The 21971-nt window shown below is 38.4% G+C and overlaps 1 protein-coding gene across 1 annotated transcript in view; it reads left to right on the top strand.

Annotated features, from left to right (window-relative positions):
- LOC121373695 (multiple epidermal growth factor-like domains protein 10) overlaps positions 1-16685 on the top strand; it is a 51218-nt gene extending 34533 nt beyond the window's left edge. Inside the window, exons 5-9 of the mRNA XM_041500423.1 lie at positions 1171-1206; positions 6863-7058; positions 9952-10089; positions 12913-12966; positions 16302-16685. Coding sequence (XP_041356357.1) covers positions 1171-1206; positions 6863-7058; position 9952 — 233 coding nt within the window. The 3' untranslated portion in view covers positions 9953-10089; positions 12913-12966; positions 16302-16685. The remainder of the gene's footprint in view (positions 1-1170; positions 1207-6862; positions 7059-9951; positions 10090-12912; positions 12967-16301) is intronic.
- Positions 16686-21971: the final 5286 nt, after the last annotated feature.

The raw sequence follows: 21971 nt of genomic DNA, 5'->3' as shown, positions 1-21971 counted from the left end.
AATGACATCTAACGGCCACTAATGTATTATTGTCTATATAGTCCTGTTTCAGGCAATAAATATACATAACGTCACATACGTTGTTTTCGCTTCCTATTTATTGCACGTTTTAGAGGCATTTTACTGACTTGGTCGGGGGTCTATTATAAACAAAGATTGACCTTTATTTGACATTAGTATTTATAATGATAATGTGAATGTGAACATGTAAAATGTGTCAGTGGGAATGGACCCTCCTTCATTGAGGACATTTATTCACCATATTTAGATTTTTTTTTTTTTTTTAAACAAACAAATTGCACCTACTCACCACCTGTTAAAACACATTTTTACATACATTTTGATCTGCACCTGACACTAATACTCCTTATATTGCAATAGACTAATACTCCTTATATTGCAATAGACTAATACTCCTTATATTGCAATAGACTAATACTCCTTATATTGAAAAATAGACTAATACTCCTTATATTGAAAAATAGACTAATACTCCTTATATTGCAATAGACTAATACTCCTTATATTGCAATAGACTAATACTCCTTATATTGCAATGTATTAAAGGGACATTCCTGAGTTTGCTGCATTCTAAGATGTTTTCGACTATTAAAATATTTCTACGATTAAACTTACATATTAAATATATTTTGTTTAGAATATCAGTGTCTGTATATTCAATGAGTTTCTAGTCGTCTTAATATTTGTAAGAAGCCCAAACTGGATTTTGTCTTCAAATAATTTCGTACGTAAGAAAAAATAATATTTTAGGAAATAAAATGAAACTTCACCTAGTACAAATACTAGAACGATCCGAAACACGTTTAATATACAGCCACTAATATTTGTGCAGAAAAATATATTTGATATGTAATTACAATCGTTAAAAAGTATCTTCTAGTCGATAACATCTGAAAAATTGTAGCAAACTCAGGAATGTCCCTTTAATGGGATGGTTACCTTGATGAAAAACACTAGAAAGTTTAGATACACCCCCCCCCCCCCCCCCCCCCCCCAGGTGGTACTGGTAACCCCCTCTAGCCCATAGACTAATATTCCTTATAGCCGGATGGGGTAAACATATAAATATAGTTTTATTATTTTTATTATTTTTATTTTTTTAAAACCCCATATTTATCTGTATTTTGTGTTTGTCTTTCATGAAAACAGAATGTGCTGAAGGATTTACTGGACCTAACTGTACTGGTAAGATGCTTTCATTTAATATAAATACAAAAACAAGATTCATTAAAGGGACAACCCTACTTTTTAAACACTACAGCATATTTTTCACTATTAGAGCCGTTTATGATCGCTGACATCAAACATTACTTATATTTTATTGTTTAGATTATCCAATTACGTAAAACCGAAGAGTTTCTGGTCATCCGAGTTGGTGTTTGTATCACACAAACAATTGAATTTTTTCATATTTTTAAAAACGCACGTGCGTCTGAGAAGTAGCGGTTTATTGATTCGAGTTCTAGTCTATTTTTAAGGATGTTTTCTATTTTAACGTCACATACTCTTCTATCACTCTATTGTAACTTTATCTAAATGAGTTACAGCTTTATAAATTAACTAAACTTAGTGTCCATTTTTACGGGTTAAAACTAGGGTCTGCGCTTTTAACTTCTCTGCCATAAAAACTATAATTAAAGAAAAGTTGGAAACAAAACAATGTATTTCACTTAACAATCATAATTATGAAGATCTTAAAAATCAATGCGAGCGGTGGTATAATTTACTTCAAACATCATAAAAGCTTATTAAATCTATCAAATACTGAGATATATTTATTTCTAAAAAACCTTTCTACTCCTTTACACACCTTAATAACACTTTTATTTATTGATGTTAATTCCGTACATGACATCTTTTCCTTTTCTTTTGCTTTCCTTTTTTGGCACCAGGTGATACATTAAAACAAAAACTAATCAACAAAAAACAAAACAAAAAACAAAAAACCCAAAAAAACCCAAACATGAACAACAAAAAAACAACAAAGTATTTTTATTTTGTTTATGTGTGTATATACATAATATGTGTTGATTATGTCTATTCGTATGTATATATTTTGCCATTTATATGTGTGTGTATAAAAAAGATGTATATCATATGTAATACCAAAACTATTGTGAGACACTGGGCTCAGGGCACCCGAACCTATATTCTGGGGACAATAAAATATATTTTTAAAAAAGATTTTTTTTTTTTTTTTTAAATGCTAAAAAATAAATTTTAAGTTTATTTTTTTTTTTTTTTTTTTTTTTTTTTTTTTTGTTCGGGGTGGGTGGTGGTCCTGCGTGAGAATTAATATATTATCCAAATTGTTTCATTGTTATTTAATGGAGCCAGTCAGGGTTTTAGCTCTCTCTAATTTGGGCACAATACTTTTTTTTTTGTCTGTTCTGAGAAAGGCAAGTATATTTGTTTTTATATAGTGCAGTTATGGTATTAAAAGCTGTAGAAGGGTTGTAGGTATTCAGAAATGCATTTCAAGTTATTAACTAATTAAAGCGAAACATTTCACTGGTTATGTTCGTACTTAACTTGAACATGATTATTTCAAGCTCCTGTATCTGGAGCACATCGTTTATCATCTTACAGTTTGTACAATCTCAAGCCCTACCGGTTGACGTTCTTTGAATCGGTAGCACGTCGTTTATCATCTTACAGTGTGTACAATCTCAAGCCCTACCGGTTGACGTTCTTTGAAACGGTAGCACATCGTTTATCATCTTACAGTTTGTACAATCTCAAGCCCTACCGGTTGACGTTCTTTGAAACGGTAGCACATCGTTTATCATCTTACAGTTTGTACAATCTCAAGCCCTACCGGTTGACGTTCTTTGAAACGGTAGCACATCGTTTATCATCTTACAGTTTGTACAATCTCAAGCCCTACCGGTTGACGTTCTTTGAATCGGTAGCACATCGTTTATCATCGTACAGTGTGTACAATCTCAAGCCCTACCGGTTGACGTTCTTTGAATCGGTAGCACATCGTTTATCATCTTACAGTTTGTACAATCTCAAGCCCTACCGGTTGACGTTCTTTGAATCGGTAGCACATCGTTTATCATCGTACAGTGTGTACAATCTCAAGCCCTACCGGTTGACGTTCTTTGAATCGGTAGCACATCGTTTATCATCTTACAGTTTGTACAATCTCAAGCCCTACCGGTTGACGTTCTTTGAATCGGTAGCACATCGTTTATCATCTTACAGTGTGTACAATCTCAAGCCCTACCGGTTGACGTTCTTTGAAACGGTAGCACATCGTTTATCATCGTACAGTGTGTACAATCTCAAGCCCTACCGGTTGACGTTCTTTGAATCGGTAGCACGTCGTTTATCATCGTACAGTGTGTACAATCTCAAGCCCTACCGGTTGACGTTCTTTGAATCGGTAGCACATCGTTTATCATCTTACAGTTTGTACAATCTCAAGCCCTACCGGTTGACGTTCTTTGAAACGGTAGCACGTCGTTTATCATCTTACAGTTTGTACAATCTCAAGCCCTACCGGTTGACGTTCTTTGAATCGGTAGCACGTCGTTTATCATCGTACAGTCAACACAATCTCAAGCCCTACCGGTTGACGTTCTTTGAATCGGTAGCACGTCGTTTATCATCGTACAGTGTGTACAATCTCAAGCCCTACCGGTTGACGTTCTTTGAATCGGTAGCACATCGTTTATCATCTTACAGTTTGTACAATCTCAAGCCCTACCGGTTGACGTTCTTTGAATCGGTAGCACATCGTTTATCATCGTACAGTGTGTACAATCTCAAGCCCTACCGGTTGACGTTCTTTGAATCGGTAGCACGTCGTTTATCATCGTACAGTGTGTACAATCTCAAGCCCTACCGGTTGACGTTCTTTGAATCGGTAGCACGTCGTTTATCATCGTACAGTTTGTACAATCTCAAGCCCTACCGGTTGACGTTCTTTGAATCGGTAGCACGTCGTTTATCATCGTACAGTTTGTACAATCTCAAGCCCTACCGGTTGACGTTCTTTGAATCGGTAGCACATCGTTTATCATCGTACAGTTTGTACAATCTCAAGCCCTACCGGTTGACGTTCTTTGAATCGGTAGCACATCGTTTATCATCGTACAGTGTGTACAATCTCAAACCCTACCGGTTGACGTTCTTTGAATCGGTAGCGGGCGGGGCCAATGTTGGTGCTATTGAATGTTTAATATCCCGTAGGATTAAGGCAAAAAGAAAAGTAGTGCGCAATTTCTTGAAGGAATTTTGGCGCATAACGGTTCATCAATAGAAAAAAAGAAGAAAGAAATGTTTTATTTAACGACGCACTCAAACATTTTAATTACGGTTATATGGCGTCAGACATATGGTTAAGAACCACACAGATATTGAGACAGGAAACCCACTGTCGCCATTTCATGGGCTACTCTTTCCGATTAGCGGCAAGGAATCTTTTATATGCACCATCCCACAGACAGGATAGCAATACCACGGCCTTTGATATACCAGTCGTGGTGCACTGACTGACGAGAAATAGCCCAATGGGCCCACCGACGGGAATCGATCCCAGACCGACCGCGCATCGAGCGAGCGCTGTACCACTGGGCTAGGTCCCGGCCCTGGTTCATCAAAAGAAGTGTGTACAGGAGACATGCAGCGAGTAGCTTATTGGAGTTAAGTGGATGGATAAACGTATTGGTACTTCCTAGCGGCACTTGAGACACCTGGGACCGCTGGTTCTTTCCTGCAGACCGGCCTCGGTGGTGTCGCGGTTAAGCCATCGGACATAAAAGGCCGGCTCTTGTACCCATGACAGGTTTTCGCTACAACAGCTTGTTCTGAATGTGCACGTAAAACCCTATGACCTGACCTGACCTGACATGGGCGTCGATCGGTGGGTGACAGGGGGGACGCGTCCCCCTCACTTTTCAACGCCGGGGGACAATCTATATAAATGTCTCCCCCCCCACCCCCCGCACTTTTTCCTTTATCACACACACACACTAACACGCCCCCCCCCCCCCCCATTTTTAAAGCCGGATTGACGCGCCCATGGTAGGTACAAGGTTCGCAGGTAGGTACAAGGTTTAACGAATCAGTGTGTAGGTGTAAGACCACTACGCCCTCTTCTCTATCACTAACCATTAACCAACTAACAACTAACCCACTGTCCTGGACTGACAGCCTAGATAGCTGAGGTGTGTACCCAGCACAGCGTGCTTGATCTTTAACTGGATACAAGCACGAAAATAAGTTGAAATGAAATTAAAATTTCCTGTATAAAACACACATGATGTGGGCACAATTATTCTGAATAGAAAATATTACTGGTAGTAAATCTTAAGTCACAGATGAATTTTACTTATAGAATGCAGGAAATTGCATCTCAGGATATCTATTTTTCAAACCTTTACGGGATAACGTATCCCCGAACCCCCTAGAAACTTTGCTTTGTGCCTTCGATCTCAGTCAGTCAGTGACTCAATATTTAAATGACTCCACCTTTACACATTCCTACTCGCGACAGCGAAGAATGCGGTTGTGTTCAGCGAACGTCGAGGTATTACGGTGACAATAGACCGTAGAGCCCGAGCAGTAGTAGGTCGGACTCTAGATGGGCGTGTTCGAAACCCTAGTGGTATATGGGCACGTTAAACTACTTATCTGTCTGTCTGTCTACATGCTTCCGCCGTGTCTCCAGTGAGTAGCTTAATGGAGTTTTTAAGTGGATGATGAATAAACATATGAAAAAAATGAATAAACCAGAACGACAAAATCGTTATGTATTTTAAAACAGTCGATTTCAATTTCACAATGTTTACGTACTGTGCAATTTAATTTGATGTTATAAGTTCATCTTTCAATATATTCCAGCAAATGGATACTGTTTATAGACGCCATATGTTCTAAAAACACACACACACACACACACACACACACACACACACACACACACACACACACTATATTGGCTTTACTTTTCACAGCCTGTCGATACACGCCCTTGGTAAACTCAACATCACTGCGCATGCGCACACGTGTACGAGTTCAGCTGACCCGATATCTGAAAATGCTCTCTCTCTCTCTCTCTCTCTCTCTCTCTCTCTCTCTCTCTCTCTCTCTCTCTCTCTCTCTCTCTCTTTTATAACCTAATGTACAATTGTTACAATTTTTACAATTTTTCAAGCTCTGCCCAATGAAATATTCAGAACTAAGCAATTTTACAAAAACGTACTAGGTCACGTGATCTGATAATCACAAAATTATGACCACTTTTGGCCACCAAACCAGGTCTTAGGATTATAAACACGTGTAATAAGCTTCCAAATGAACTACGACGTTGACACGTGACGTTTCGGAACAGTTTTCCAAAAATAAAACTAGAAAAGGTCAGAAAAATTTGTTTTTTTCATGAATGTGCTTTAATAATAATAATCCCCAAAACAAACTTTTATGTAGCAAATGTATAATTTTCAAGATTATTGGAATTAAAAGGTTATTTACCATCATTTTGAAACCTTTGCTGATCATAAAAAAGTAAACATTTGGAAATGTGGATCACGTGTCGTCATTTTCCCCCAAAGCGTGACCACATTTGGCCACATCAGAAATCTCGACAGAATAAGCTTTCAAATGTGCTATAATACAGCCATATGACCTTTGGGGGCGTTAAACCGAACATAAGTGGCCATCGCCCTGCCTGAAATATTCTTCTTTTTAATTATTATTATTATTATTATTTATTTTATTTATTTATTTATTTTTTGGAGGGGGGGGGGGGGAGGGGGCTCCACTTTGCATTTCATACTCATGAGAAGAATGGAATAACGATACATGCTATTTTTTTTTCACATTAACACAGATTGTGCAGATACGTATTACGGCACACGTTGTAGCAGATGTAACTGTAAACATATAGACGAAGTTTGTGACAAGAAGACGGGAAACTGTTCTGAATCGGGCTGTAGGCCACGCAGGACCAGAGAAGCTTGCACTGGTACGATAGGAAGAAAGGAAGGAAATGGTTTATTTAACGACGCACTCAACGCATTTTATTGGTAAGATAGATGCCTGCCTCGGTTTTAGTCCCACGACTAAATACAATTTCGATCTGGCAGAATTTTTTTGTTTGTTTTGTTATGGGTGTGAGTGCGGAGGGGGGGGGGGGGGGAGGGGTGAGTGGGGGGGACATATTAATATTTTATTCAAACGTGTTCGAGATTTAGTAATGCTGTATAGTATTGTTTGGGGTTTTGGGGCGTTTTTTATCCTCTAGCAGATCATTAAAGTGCGCTTGTTAAATTGAAGTCCTGCCACATGTTTATTATATGGCTGTCCAGTTCTTACCTACATGTTTATAATATGGCTGTCCAGTTCTTACCTACATGTTTATAATATGGCTGTCCAGTTCTTACCTACATGTTATAATATGGCTGTCCAGTTCTTACCTACATGTTTATAATATGGCTGTCCAGTTCTTACCTACATGTTATAATATGGCTGTCCAGTTCTTACCTACATGTTTATAATATGGCTGTCCAGTTCTTACCTACATGTTTATAATATGGCTGTCCAGTTCTTACCTACATGTTATAATATGGCTGTCCAGTTCTTACCTACATGTTTATAACATGGCTGTCCAGTTCTTACCTACATGTTATAATATGGCTGTCCAGTTCTTACCTACATGTTATAATATGGCTGTCCAGTTCTTACCTACATGTTTATAATATGGCTGTCCAGTTCTTACCTACATGTTTATAACATGGCTGTCCAGTTCTTACCTACATGTTATAATATGGCTGTCCAGTTCTTACCTACATGTTATAATATGGCTGTCCAGTTCTTACCTACATGTTTATAATATGGCTGTCCAGTTCTTACCTACATGTTTATAATATGGCTGTCCAGTTCTTACCTATATGTTATAATATGGCTGTCCAGTTCTTACCTACATGTTTATAATATGGCTGTCCAGTTCTTACCTACATGTTATAATATGGCTGTCCAGTTCTTACCTACATGTTTATAATATGGCTGTCCAGTTCTTACCTACATGTTATAATATGGCTGTCCAGTTCTTACCTACATGTTATAACATGGCTGTCCAGTTCTTACCTACATGTTATAATATGGCTGTCCAGTTCTTACCTACATGTTTATAATATGGCTGTCCAGTTCTTACCTACATGTTATATTATGGCTGTCCAGTTCTTACCTACATGTTTATAATATGGCTGTCCAGTTCTTACCTACATGTTATAACATGGCTGTCCAGTTCTTACCTACATGTTTATAATATGGCTGTCCAGTTCTTACCTACATGTTATATTATGGCTGTCCAGTTCTTACCTACATGTTTATAATATGGCTGTCCAGTTCTTACCTACATGTTATAACATGGCTGTCCAGTTCTTACCTACATGTTTATAATATGGCTGTCCAGTTCTTACCTACATGTTTATAATATGGCTGTCCAGTTCTTACCTACATGTTATAATATGGCTGTCCAGTTCTTACCTACATGTTTATAATATGGCTGTCCAGTTCTTACCTACATGTTATAATATGGCTGTCCAGTTCTTACCTACATGTTATAACATGGCTGTCCAGTTCTTACCTACATGTTTATAATATGGCTGTCCAGTTCTTACCTACATGTTATAATATGGCTGTCCAGTTCTTACCTACATGTTATAATATGGCTGTCCAGTTCTTACCTACATGTTATAATATGGCTGTCCAGTTCTTACCTACATGTTTATAATATGGCTGTCCAGTTCTTACCTACATGTTATATTATGGCTGTCCAGTTCTTACCTACATGTTTATAATATGGCTGTCCAGTTCTTACCTACATGTTATAACATGGCTGTCCAGTTCTTACCTACATGTTTATAATATGGCTGTCCAGTTCTTACCTACATGTTATATTATGGCTGTCCAGTTCTTACCTACATGTTTATAATATGGCTGTCCAGTTCTTACCTACATGTTATAACATGGCTGTCCAGTTCTTACCTACATGTTTATAATATGGCTGTCCAGTTCTTACCTACATGTTTATAATATGGCTGTCCAGTTCTTACCTACATGTTATAATATGGCTGTCCAGTTCTTACCTACATGTTTATAATATGGCTGTCCAGTTCTTACCTACATGTTATAATATGGCTGTCCAGTTCTTACCTACATGTTATAACATGGCTGTCCAGTTCTTACCTACATGTTTATAATATGGCTGTCCAGTTCTTACCTACATGTTTATAATATGGCTGTCCAGTTCTTACCTACATGTTATAATATGGCTGTCCAGTTCTTACCTACATGTTTATAATATGGCTGTCCAGTTCTTACCTACATGTTTATAACATGGCTGTCCAGTTCTTACCTACATGTTTATAATATGGCTGTCCAGTTCTTACCTACATGACATCAGGGAGCAATCTTAAAGGGACATTCCTGAGTTTGCTGCATTGTAAGATAATAAAATATCTCTACGATTAAACTTACATATTCAATATATGTTCTTGTTTAGAATATCAGTGTCTGTATATTCAATGTGTTTTTGGTCGTGTTAATATTTGTAAGATATTTAGGAAATAAAATGAAATTTAACCTAGTACAAATATTAGAACGATCGGAAACACGTTAATATACAGCCACTAATATTTTATGCAGAAAAATGTATTTGATATGTAATTACAATCGTTAAAAAGTCTCTGTTAGTCAATACTGAAACATTGCAGCAAACTCAGGAATGTCCCTTTAATAAACAAACATTATAATGCGATTCATGCGTTTTCTTTTCTTTTTTATTATTAAACTAATGATAAAATATTTTATTATGTTATTTTTTAAAATTATTTTGTTGTTGTTGTCCATTTTGCATTTCATACTCATGAGAAGAATCGAATAATCATATATGATGTTTGTTTGTCATTAAAACAGAATGTAAAGATTTGTATTATGGCCGCGAATGTAAGAGATGTAACTGTAAAAATCCGGAAGCAGTTTGTAACAAGTGGTCGGGCAGCTGTCCGCCTGAATCCGGCTGTAACGAACACTGGACCGGCAAGGCCTGTGATGGTAAGTAAAATGACACGGTTTCAGTCACACGTCTAAATACAATTTACATCTGGCAGTAAATGCAATTTCTATATCTTTCTTTCTTGTTTTTGTTGTTGTTGTTGTTGTTTTTATTAGTTTTTTTTTTTTATATAAGGTGGGGGAAGACATTAATATTTTACCCAAACTTGTTCCGAGCTTAAATTAGTAATGCTGCATTGTATTGATTTTGGCGGGTTTTTTTTTTTTTCCTCAAGCAGATTATTAAAGTACATTTGTTAAATTGAAGTCTTGCTACATTTGTATAATATGTCTGTCCAGTTCCTACCTACATGACACCAGGGGCCCTATTTTCGAAGCCATGTTAGCGCTACGAAATCGTAAAACCGTCGTAGGTTGTGACGTCACTACAGCGCACGCCATAGTGACGTCATAGCTTACGATAATTTCACGATTTCGTACGCTAAGATAGCTTCGAAAATATGGGCCCAGGACCCGCGCTTATAAAACCTTTAGAGTCCAGACTCAATCTCTAATGACGTCACACGTTGTCATGACAATAGTGTCTCAGACACTAGTAGAGTTTCCAGTCTAGACTAAAGGTTTTAGAAGCACCAGGCCAGGGTCCATATTTTCGAAGCAGTCTTAGCCAACGAAATCGCAAAGACCATCATAAACCATGACGTCACTATGGCGTGTGCTGTACATAATGACGTCACAACCTACGATGGTTTTACGACTTCGTAGCACTAAGATGAAAATGTCTTGGAAAATATAGTCCCAGATAAGTACATGCATTCAGATCAGGAGGAGGGGCGGGACGTAGCCGAGGGGTAAAGCTTTCACTTGATACGCGGTCAGTCTAGGATAGATCCCCGTCGGTGGACCCAGTGCACCACGACTGGTATATCAATGGCCGTGGTATGCGCTGCCCTGTATGTGGGAAAGTGCATATAATAGAGCCCTTGCTGGCATAGGCCAACAGGCTGCTATTTTCGTAGAGGGGTAGGCTAATTACTGTCAAATAGCTACATAGGGTTGCAAACGAATCGCCGTGCATTTTTACACGAATTACAACTTATATTGTGGGTAGAATGGTGGAAATACATGGTGAAAAGTGTTCATTCCAGTTCATTTTGCCCGAATTTTCTATCTTTTTTTTTTTTTTACCCAAATTTGATGATTTTCTCCAGGACTGGGGGGGGGGGGGGGGGCAGTTGCCTCCCCTGCTCCCCCTCCCCCGTCTCGTACGCGCGTATCCTGTTTTTTGTAGCTGGGCAGTCTGGCGTATGCCCGAATTAAACAAAACTGCCCGAATCTGGATAACAACATTTATTCATATTAGTATTAATTATTATCAAACAGCTATATAGGGTTGGAAACAAATCACTACGCATTTTTACACGGATTACAACTAATTTTGAGGGTAGAATGATGGAGGAAATACATGGTAAAAAGGTCTTAGGTTAGCACATTTTGCCCGAATATTTCTATCATTTTTGCCCGAATTTGTTAATATAGTTCGCCTATCCTGTCGAAAACACGTAACGCCATGATATATTTCTTCGGATGGAACTTTTCCAGAAAATTTACTTCAGTCTTGGCCATACATGTTGACTTTTAAAATAAATATGAATACAAATTATCTTTAATTATTTTATTATTTTATTTAATTATTAAATTAAAATTTGTTTAATAATTCTGCTGTGCAAACATACCTGACAAAGCGATCCTCCAAAACCCACAAAAACAAAATGAATGACAGGATATTGTGTCATCAATATTTAGCTTCGTATTCAATTCGTTTTAGATAAAACAATTTTATCGTAATTGCATTGCATATCCCTTTTTTTTATAGGTACAGTTGTTTAAATGACATTTTTTATTTTTGAAATACGATCAGATGCATTGCTAATCATCAAAAGTAAATAACAAGAAACGACACAAAGGGAGATAATTTATCATAATGAAAAGTTCAGTGTTTAATCATCTATCAGGTGAACCGAACATATACATTGGAACACTTAATACATTGGAACACTTAATACATTGGTCCGTGTTTTGAAAACCCTTTACAAATAAAGACTGTTAACTCTTTGTCTTGTGGCACTACCATGACTACAATCAGTTTAACATAAACGAAGGTTCCAACTATGACTTCCTGTCAAATAGGACCTTACATGTGTGGCAACTGAGTAGGTATTATACAGTAGGGCCCACTGAACTAGATTATGTTTGTTTGTTAATTTCTTGTTGGTTTTGGTTGTTGTTGCCGTTTCTGTTGCTGCCAGAACAAATTAGCAATACAATTATATGATTCTCGTCCCTTGGCCATGAAACTAAAAAAAAATATGGCGAGGGGGTAGGGGTGATGATCTGATGAAGGCCATGTTTAATTTTGACATACAAGACATGAGGGTAAGGTATTTTAGTCAGTTCTGTTGAATTCATTGGGTGCGACAACACGGGATTAGCAACTTAAATCAAATATTTGTGTCCTGGGAGCTAAGATTTTGGAAAAAAAAATTCTCGATGGCGGCCATTTTAAAAATTAAGATTACAGGCAGAATTGTGGTCAATTCGCTTTTATATGAAACACAGCGAAACCTCTCAAAACCATACCCTGTGTAAACCGGAATCCCCCCAAACCGGACATTTGTTCACGGTTAGGTTGGCAGTGTGCACAGTTTGGAAGTGTTTTTACCTGGTACTGCCAATGTTTGAGCTACTATAATTTATTATTTTTATTATTATTTTATTTTATTCTTTTAGTCCATGCTCATGGGAATAATGGGATAAATACATTGATATGTATGTTGTTTTCTTTCTCTTTTATTCAACCAGTGTGTGAAGATTATTGGTGTAGCACAAACTGTTCGAAGACATGCACCTGTACAGGTAAGAAGGAAGTCTGTGACAAGGAGAGTGAGAAATGTGCTACTGGCTGTCCAGAGGGCTGGAGCTCCCTTGCTTGTGATAGTAATATTATTTGGCCTCTGTCTTGTGCAGAGATACGACTTTGATCATGGAATACGGGTTTGTCATTGAGATTAGATTACACTTTCACAATAAATCTGAACAACAAAACGAGGCCGTCTCTCTGCACAAAGTAGAGTCGAAATGGCAGTTTGGCCAAAATAGTGGTTGATTTCAGGAATATCTACCTATAGTCCGTCCCATCCTTCTACAAAAGTGGGGGATTTTTTTTTTAAATAATTTCGGTTTGGTATGACGTAAGAAGAAAAGGAAACGTTTTTTGGAAATAACCAAAAAGTGACAATTTTTGTGTTATTAAAAAAATATTTGGTTTAGAAATAAATAAAACTGTAATACATACCATAGTAAGAAAGCAACGCTTGCTACATTTTAGTTTTATGGACTGGTATAGACGGGTTTTTCCGATTGTCGCCCAGCAGTTTATGACGTTGTCGATAGATGGCGTAACCGTACAGCCGCCATTAAGGGAGTGAAATTCACGCAACAATAACATGTGATGGCATTGCAGCTGGGTGCAATTTCAGTCTTTATGACTTTTTAACCAGTCTCTCGGATAATTCAACCTCATTTAATGATTGTATATTCATATCAATGTCGGTGGAAATCTGTGAATGATTAAAAACATAAATAATAAAGCACCTATACACGCCAATACAAAAGCATAGCGAATAAATTAAATACACGCAAGTGTAAATAATTTTGATGATTATTAAGTGAAACTTTACTGAATGCATCCTAAAATATAGAAAAGTATTTCAATTATGTACGTTTGTAGAAAACGTGGTGTACCATTTAAAAAAGAAAGAAAGACTGACCTTGGATCTCGACTAGATGTCAACGTTTAGCTGTTACTATTATTAGCTCTGGGATATTCCAGATGTGATCACTTGGGGTTGAAGTGGGGCGCAGTTAACACTGCCAAATATTTTTTTTTTTTTTTTTTTTTTTTATATACATACGAGTTATTATGGTGTTAAATGTGTCGATAAAATGATAAATAAATAATTTACTGACGTAACACGCATGCATGCATGCCACGCCGAATATCGCACAACCCATTTCGTCGGAATTTTTATTTTCATTTTTTTATTTTATTAATAATAATAATAATAATAATAATAAATAATCAATAAATAAAAATAAAAATATATTAATTAATTTATTTATCTGTTATTATTTTATAATTATAATATATATTTTTTAAATTATTATCTTTTGTTTGTTGGAATTTTTTTTAAATTAAATTAAACATCCACAATATACAACATTAAATTACCCCGAAAATGCGCCTCTGCTTAGTCATAACATTTTCTATACAGGGCCTACTAGCTAATTACAAACAGAACCCCTTTTATCTGATACCCTCGTCCGCTGAGGTTAAGATATTGTTTTAAAGTTCAATATATTAGGCTATACAAGTGTCCAGGAAAATTATATTTGCTTGCATAAGTTTAACTTATTCGTTATGCTTTAATATATTCGCGTGTATATATACATGCTTTATTATTTACGTTTTTAATGGTTAATACACTTCCACCAACTCTGATATGAATATACTGGTTTTGCTTTCACAAAATGTACTAAAATGGTAATAAATACTGAAAATGCACCCAGATGCAATGCCTTCACATGTTATTATTGTGCGAGTTGAAAATGGGCAGAATTTTGATTTTGAAAATAGCAATTAGTGAGAGAAAAAAAAGTTAATAGAATTCAAAATAAATAAATAAAAAGTTACAAGCCAAAAATAAAAAGAATTGACTGCTCGGTCGAATATTTATATAATTTGGAGCATTTTAGGACAGTCCAAAAATAAATAACAGAAAGAAGAGAGGATCGGACTATTTAATAATATTTGTAAAAAAAAGAAGTAATTTCGACATAAAATTTTGAACGAAGGTCTAAAAGTTTAAAGTCTGATCTATATGTCCACGTGAGTGGCCTCGTTAAGGCCGTTCTTGAGGAGGTTGGCGCCTACGGAGACGAGATGAACTGCTTGCCGTTGAAGTGTGGCACAACAGGGGTGGATCCAGGAATTTTAGCGGGGGGGGGGGGGGGGGTCCAGTCTTGAGCCTTTTAAGGGCCCCCCCTCGATAGGACATTTTCATATTTGAAGATAGCTTTAGATGGATTTGAAGTATATTCCCGTTATCAAAATCCTGCTTGTTGGTCACGAGCAGTGGGGGGGGGGGGGGGGGGGGGGGTCGAGGGGGTCCGCGTCTGCACAAGTTTCCTCCACCTGTGACCTAGCAGGGTTTTTGCTAGCTCGACGTAATGGACGCCGGCGATGATATTGAGTACTCTGTGGACGGTGTTGTTGTCCATATCCATGACAAGGATTCCTTGTCTGTACAGACCCTCCCGGGACGTCGTCACCACTAGGCAGAGCGTCCCATCTCGTAAGTCCGTATCGTGGATGGCCACCTCACTGCCGTCGGGGAAGCGCTTGAAACTTCCCTCTTGGATACCTCCCGGCAGTGAGCCCACGTGTGGTGTATCACCAACCAAGTACTTAGAGTACTGGCTCTTGATCTTGCTGACAGCGAGACTCCATGCGGCAAAGACCCTGCCTCGGCCAGAGGCGGAAGGCCGTGCCTTGGCTGGCTGGTCGTTTCGCAACACCAAATTCCTTGTTCGTCTCAACGGAGTTCCCCATGGATTGGGGTCTCGACGGAGTCAAACGTGAAGGTGAAGGAACGGGAGACGCCGGCCGTGGAGTCTCGCACATGGCAATGTTCAGCTTCTCTTCTGGCGTCGACTCGTCAGACTTCGCTTGCTGGGTTTCCTCAGCTGGCTTGGCTGGCTTGTCCGGTCGGGCTGGGGGCGACGACGCAGAAGGGACCGCCGCTGGCGGTTGAGCCGCCAGCTTTGTTCCCCCCTGTGCCGCCCCTGGCGCACGTTTCCTCTTCCTCGGTCCTCTTCTCTTCTTTTGTGGAGCAGGTGGCCGTACACCAAAGTCACGGTTGCCCGTGATCCGGTGTACGCGACGCGGTACTCTATCAGCGTCCCATACGAGGCAATTATTTGTACAATGCAGGAAATTGCATTTCAGGACAAATAATTTTCAAAATTTTATGGAGTGTTATCCCCAACCACCACCCCCCTCATCCCGCTCCGAACCCCCTAGAAATTTTGCTTTGCGCCCTCGATCTCAGTCAGCACCCCCCACACACACATCCCCAATGTCTATTTGATTCCCCCGTGCGTGCTAAGTAGTAATATGTTTTACATTTCAGTTGTTGTTGTTGTTTCAAGCACAGGTTTTATGAGTACCAGCATGGAGTTTATTCCCTTCACCCTGGCCGTCGTCTGTGGATCCCTGACAGTTCTAGGACCATTCTCCGGTAACGGAATTACAATCCACGACTTTTTTTAGACAGATGTTACCCGGGTCGGATGACCATAGTCCTACCATTAGAAAGAACACACTATCTTCAATATATAACTTTTAATGGCGACGCAACACTCGAACAAAATGTTTCTAGGAGGTATTATTGCCAAATGAAACATATATACCTTAATTACAACAAGCATGGTTGTACCACATCAAAATGGTTGTGCTTTATGAAAATGTGTAAATGTGTTATTGTAACTGAATAAACAATAATTACAATACACAATAACTTCTTGTTGTTTTGTATTAAAATGGTCTTATTTTGTGGCTTTACACAAATATGTCAACTATTAAATGCAATTACATAGAGGATAATGCATGAGTGGCCGTTAGATACCATTTATCTCACAACGAGTTGTTTTAAAATGTATCTAACGGGCGAAAGCGAGTTTGATACGCTTTTAAACAACGAATTGTGACATAAATGGTATCTAGCGAACACGAATGTATTATTTTATTCCTTACATATCCTACAAAACCATGTTTTAAGGAAATTTTTACATCTTTTTCGACTGAAAATTATTTACAGCCGTTGCACTTGTAGCTAACTTACACGTCAGAGACATATTATTATCAGGTTAACTATACGTCACAGTGTAATCGATTTCCACCGCGCTGGGTTTTTATATTTATTGGACGTATGGCATTGGCGAGCTGGTCATCACCTAAGAGCAGCCAGTCGTATGTCTTGAAATTGTTAACAAAAATGACACATGATGTTCTCACCAACCTGTGTTTAAGAAAATTTATATAACAACATTACACATAGTAAGTTCCTGTTCAAAAACTTATGTACATTATCCAGACTTCAGTGACTTAATTACCTACAGTAACTCGTTCTTGTAATGTGTTATTACAGTGCTGTCACTCCATACACAGTCTATGTCCATATGCGACCATCGTTTACTAGATATACACCATTTAACAAACTATTTCTTGTATGCATTAAGCTCCAGTCCGTTTTAACCAGAGGCGGATCTAGGAGGGCAGGGGCCGCCCTCACCCCTATATTTTGCGACAGTTATAATTTAATTTTTTTTTACGATCCCCTCCAAACCTCCCCCAAAGTTCCATTGGCATTCCGCATCATGTCATTGCCAATAACTGCCTACAAAATGTTATCATTACATAGGTGGATAATCTTAGTATATGTGTATGTAATTTCGTGTTGAAATGTCAACTGATTTTAATAATATTACTAGAAATGTATACTAGTTAATGCTGGACGTTATTTTCATAATTTATAAAAAAAAAACCCAAAAAACCAACAACCGTTGATGGTAGAATGTGCATTTGACCCTATTTTTCAGATAAACATTTGCTGACTACTTAATGTTTTCTTTAAATCAAGCAGTATGGTTAATAAATCACATCATAGACTTAAATTAAAAGAAAAATATTAATCCTTAATTAAAGGTATCGTAATTAGTAATTACAGAAGCGTATATTGAAATTTGCAGCTGTTGCCATGGTAACTGTCACGGGGATTCTATAACACCCGTAACTGAATAAAACACGATTGTCCAAATATCTCTCCTAACTGTATATCTATTAGATCTCTCTGTAACGGGCGGTTATACCCTAATGTGGCTCGTCTAGGTATGACCAGAGATAAGATCTTATATAAAGTATATATTATTATAGCACGTTTAGTTCACTAGAAAACACAAGAAAAACACAATACACTTTGGAATCTGTATTAACCTATGCTGACAAATGTACTGCCGCAGTAGTTAATTAATAACAACAATAATAACAACCCAGAACTGATCACTTAATTAGTTAATCTCTAGGTGTCTAGTTTACACAATATGCTAATCACTTCACCGTGACACAACACCCACACGTGTGATAATTGAGAAACGCTAACAAACACACGTGCGATAATGGAGAAACGCTTCCAGGGGAACTTAATTAATAAAGGAATTACAACACTATTCCTAACTGGTTAATTTTTAATTAACCCTAACTACTCATTCAATAACCTTGTAATACAGAATTAATACTGGTACCTATCACAATAAAGACAATAACCTACAGTTTACCTAGGTCCTCTAGGATGACTGGCTAAGCTTTATATATATATATATATATATATATATATATATATATATATATATATATATATATATATATATATATATATATCAGAACGGTGAGCCTACAGATTACTGCGTCAGATGACCGGCAGCACCGTCTATATAATATTGGTATAATACAGTATTAAAATATTTAAAGTCACATCAATCACATCAAGGTTATACACAGAGCAGAAAATATATATTTACCAAAGTCCCGTCTGAACTAATATAGATCATTCAGTGGACGACGACCGTTCCCCTGGATACCACCAAATGTCTCTCCTCGATATCTCTAAAATCCTAGTTATTTATTCAAAACTCTCAGAGACAGCGAATATCGCCTGTGGGTACATCGCGGCACCGAATCCCTACAAGTGCTATTTCCACCGCGACCAAGCGGTATTTTTTCTTCTTCTCAGATCGTCAGACTTAATGTCGCCAGTTCACTAGAGATTCCATGGTCGCGCGGAGGTATTACGTAACTACTGGCCACATGGCCTCCGCAGCTGGCTGGGTGTGTATTAAAAACAGCTCGATGACCGTCGCGCAAAGGTATCACGTAACAAGTTGTCCATCTGGGCTTAAGTGCAATTTGGAACTGCACACGGCCTTCTAAAACAATTAATATCGCCACAGGCGAAAGAAATTAAGAGAATGTACCGTCACACACCCCCCTCCCCCCCCCCCCCCCCCCCCCCCACACCTCAAAAAGGATATTTCCTCTACTCTAGGAATAGGGAAATATACTACATTAAAACAAACGTGCGTTAACCGACGCATCCGGGCATTTATAACACATGTAATAATAAGGTGACTACCAGTAATCACACTGAGTCTCTGAGTCCCTGGTATACAAATAAAATATATATAAACAAAACAGAAATCAAGAATGTCAACACATTATCATAACGTTCAACTTCGGGACAGGGCATCAGCGATTACATTGGATGTGCCCTTGATATGTTCAATGGTAATTGGGTATTCCTGCAGAAGAAGACTCCATCTCAAAACTCTCTGGTTGGTGGCTTTCATTCTGTGAATGAAGGTAATCGGATTATGATCAGTAAAGACCACCACTTGATGCACTGCCGATTTCACGTAGATCTGAAAATGCTTCAGAGCTTGTACCATGGCCAAAGCTTCCTTCTCTATAGTGGAATAGTTCACCTGGTGTTTGTCAAACTTTTTGGAGAAGAAACTTACAGGATGGTCCAGTCCATTTTCGTCTTCCTGGAACAGCACGGCTCCAGCTCCCACGTCACTGTCATCCACAGCTAGCTTGAACGGCATTCGGTAGTCAGGTGCTGCCATCACGGGAGACGAGTAGCGCATCTGCTTGAGACGGTTGAATGACTTCTCGCATTCACCTGACCACTGGAACTTCGTTTCTTTCTTTTTCAGTGTCGCACGTTTTCCAGGTTTTCTCCGATAGGCATGCTTTCGAATCGGTGTAGCGTTGGGTTCCAAGCGCACATCTTGGCTTAAGGTATTGGTAACCGTTGGAAGGTTCTGACAAATGGAAACATTGTCTTGTTTCAACGTAGTCAACTTTGCTCGCTGGGGCCTCAAGTCTGCTAGAATCTAGCCGTTGGCCAATTTTCTCTCTGCAGTCTTGACGTCACATTTCGGCTGACAACACTGACTAGTCAAATCATTTCCCAACAAAACTCCTATGTTTTCAACAGGCAAGTCCTTCACAACACCCATAATGACTGGTCCCGTCACAAACTTCGAACACAAGAAAACGTTACGTAACCGGACAACCATTTTTTCTCCAGTAACCGAGGTTAAGGCCAAACTACGTCCTGTATCTGAATTCTTAATACCAGCTAAACACTCCGACGTGATCAGCGACTGACTACAGCCTGTATCTCGATAGATTGATATTGCCTTAGGACTCAATTCTTGTTTCACATCACAAACCATACCAGTGGACACATACGGGTTTACTTTCTCTGCCAAGGGACTAACCATTAACTCTCTTGCTAACGGAGCTGACCTCACTTAACCGACCACTTGCGTTTTTCTCAACTCGCTATACCGTAAACGATAATCCTCAGGTGGAAATTCATACGCCCTCAACACTGCCGCCTTAACTAGGTCGTACTGACTTGCTCGCTCATCACTCATTGAATTATAAGGTACACTAGCCTTCCCCTTAAACTTAAACACGGCTAACAATGTCCACTTAGACTGCGGCCAATTTAGCTGCTTAGCGGCCCGTTCAAAAAGTTGAAAGAACACATCTACCTCCTGGTCATCAAATACAGGCACTGATCTATAAGCCTCCGACATGTTAAAACCATTTCCTGCCTCTCGTCTAACTTCTTCAGTATTCAACGTTAACTCATGTTCCACGTTTAATTTTTCTAACTGGAATTCTCTATCCCTCTCTTCTCTTTCTCTCTCTCTCTCTCTCTCTCTCTCTCTCTCTCTCTCTCTCTCTCTCTCTATCTCTCTCTCTCTCTCCCCCCTCTCTTCTCTTTCTCCATGTCTATCTTCTCTATCTCTCTTCTCTTTATCTCTCTCTCTATCCCTCTCTCTATCTTCTCTATCTCTATTTTCTTTCTCTCTATCCCTCTCTTCTCTTTCTCTCTCCCTCTCTCCCTCTCTCTATCTTCTTCTCTCTCTCTTCTTCTTTCTCTCTCTCACTCTCTCTCTCTCTCTTCTCTCTCTCTCTCTCTCTCTCTCTCTCTCTCTCTCTCTCTCTCTCTCTCTCTCTCTCTCTCTCTCTCTCTCTCCCTCTCTCTCTCTATCTAATGCACGTTCTTCTCTTTCGTACTCAAGCTTTTTAAAAGCTAATTGTTGTTCCACACTTAACTCATTTATCTCTATCTCTGGAACAATCTCACTGTCTTCCATAACAGGACTATCACCAAAAACTTCCTGGATAATAATTGTCCTTATATCTCCTAAGGTTTTAGCTGATGTTAAATCAATTTCTCGCTTACCCGCGATTTCAACTAACTCGGCCTTACGTGCTCGCTTAATCTCCACTACACTGAGCGTAGGCCTATCCAACAAATTCTTATCCATGTTTAGATATGACGCACTTATTATTAATTAATTTTCTAGTGAACAACGTTGCTACTTCTAGTAAATTTGTAAAAATAATTTATAAAGCCCCCATTTACAAACAATACTTTTTTAAATATGCGTGTCCCGTTTCAGATCCGGGACGAGCGCCTCAATTTTCTACTCCTGTCACGGGGATTCTATAACACCCGTTACTGAATAAAACACGATTGTCCAAATATCTCTCCTAACTGTATATCTATTAGATCTCTCTGTAACGGGCGGGTATACCCTAATGTGGCTCGTCTAGGTATGATCAGAGATAAGATCTTATATAAAGTATATATTATTATAGCACGTTTAGTTCACTAGAAAACACAACAAAAACACAATACACTTTGGAATCTGTATTAACC

Source organism: Gigantopelta aegis, chromosome 5 (assembly GCF_016097555.1).
Source record: "Gigantopelta aegis isolate Gae_Host chromosome 5, Gae_host_genome, whole genome shotgun sequence".
Lineage (NCBI taxonomy): Eukaryota > Metazoa > Mollusca > Gastropoda > Neomphalida > Peltospiridae > Gigantopelta > Gigantopelta aegis.
Note: the sequence above shows the minus strand (reverse complement) of the source record. Positions and strands in the feature narration are given on the sequence as shown.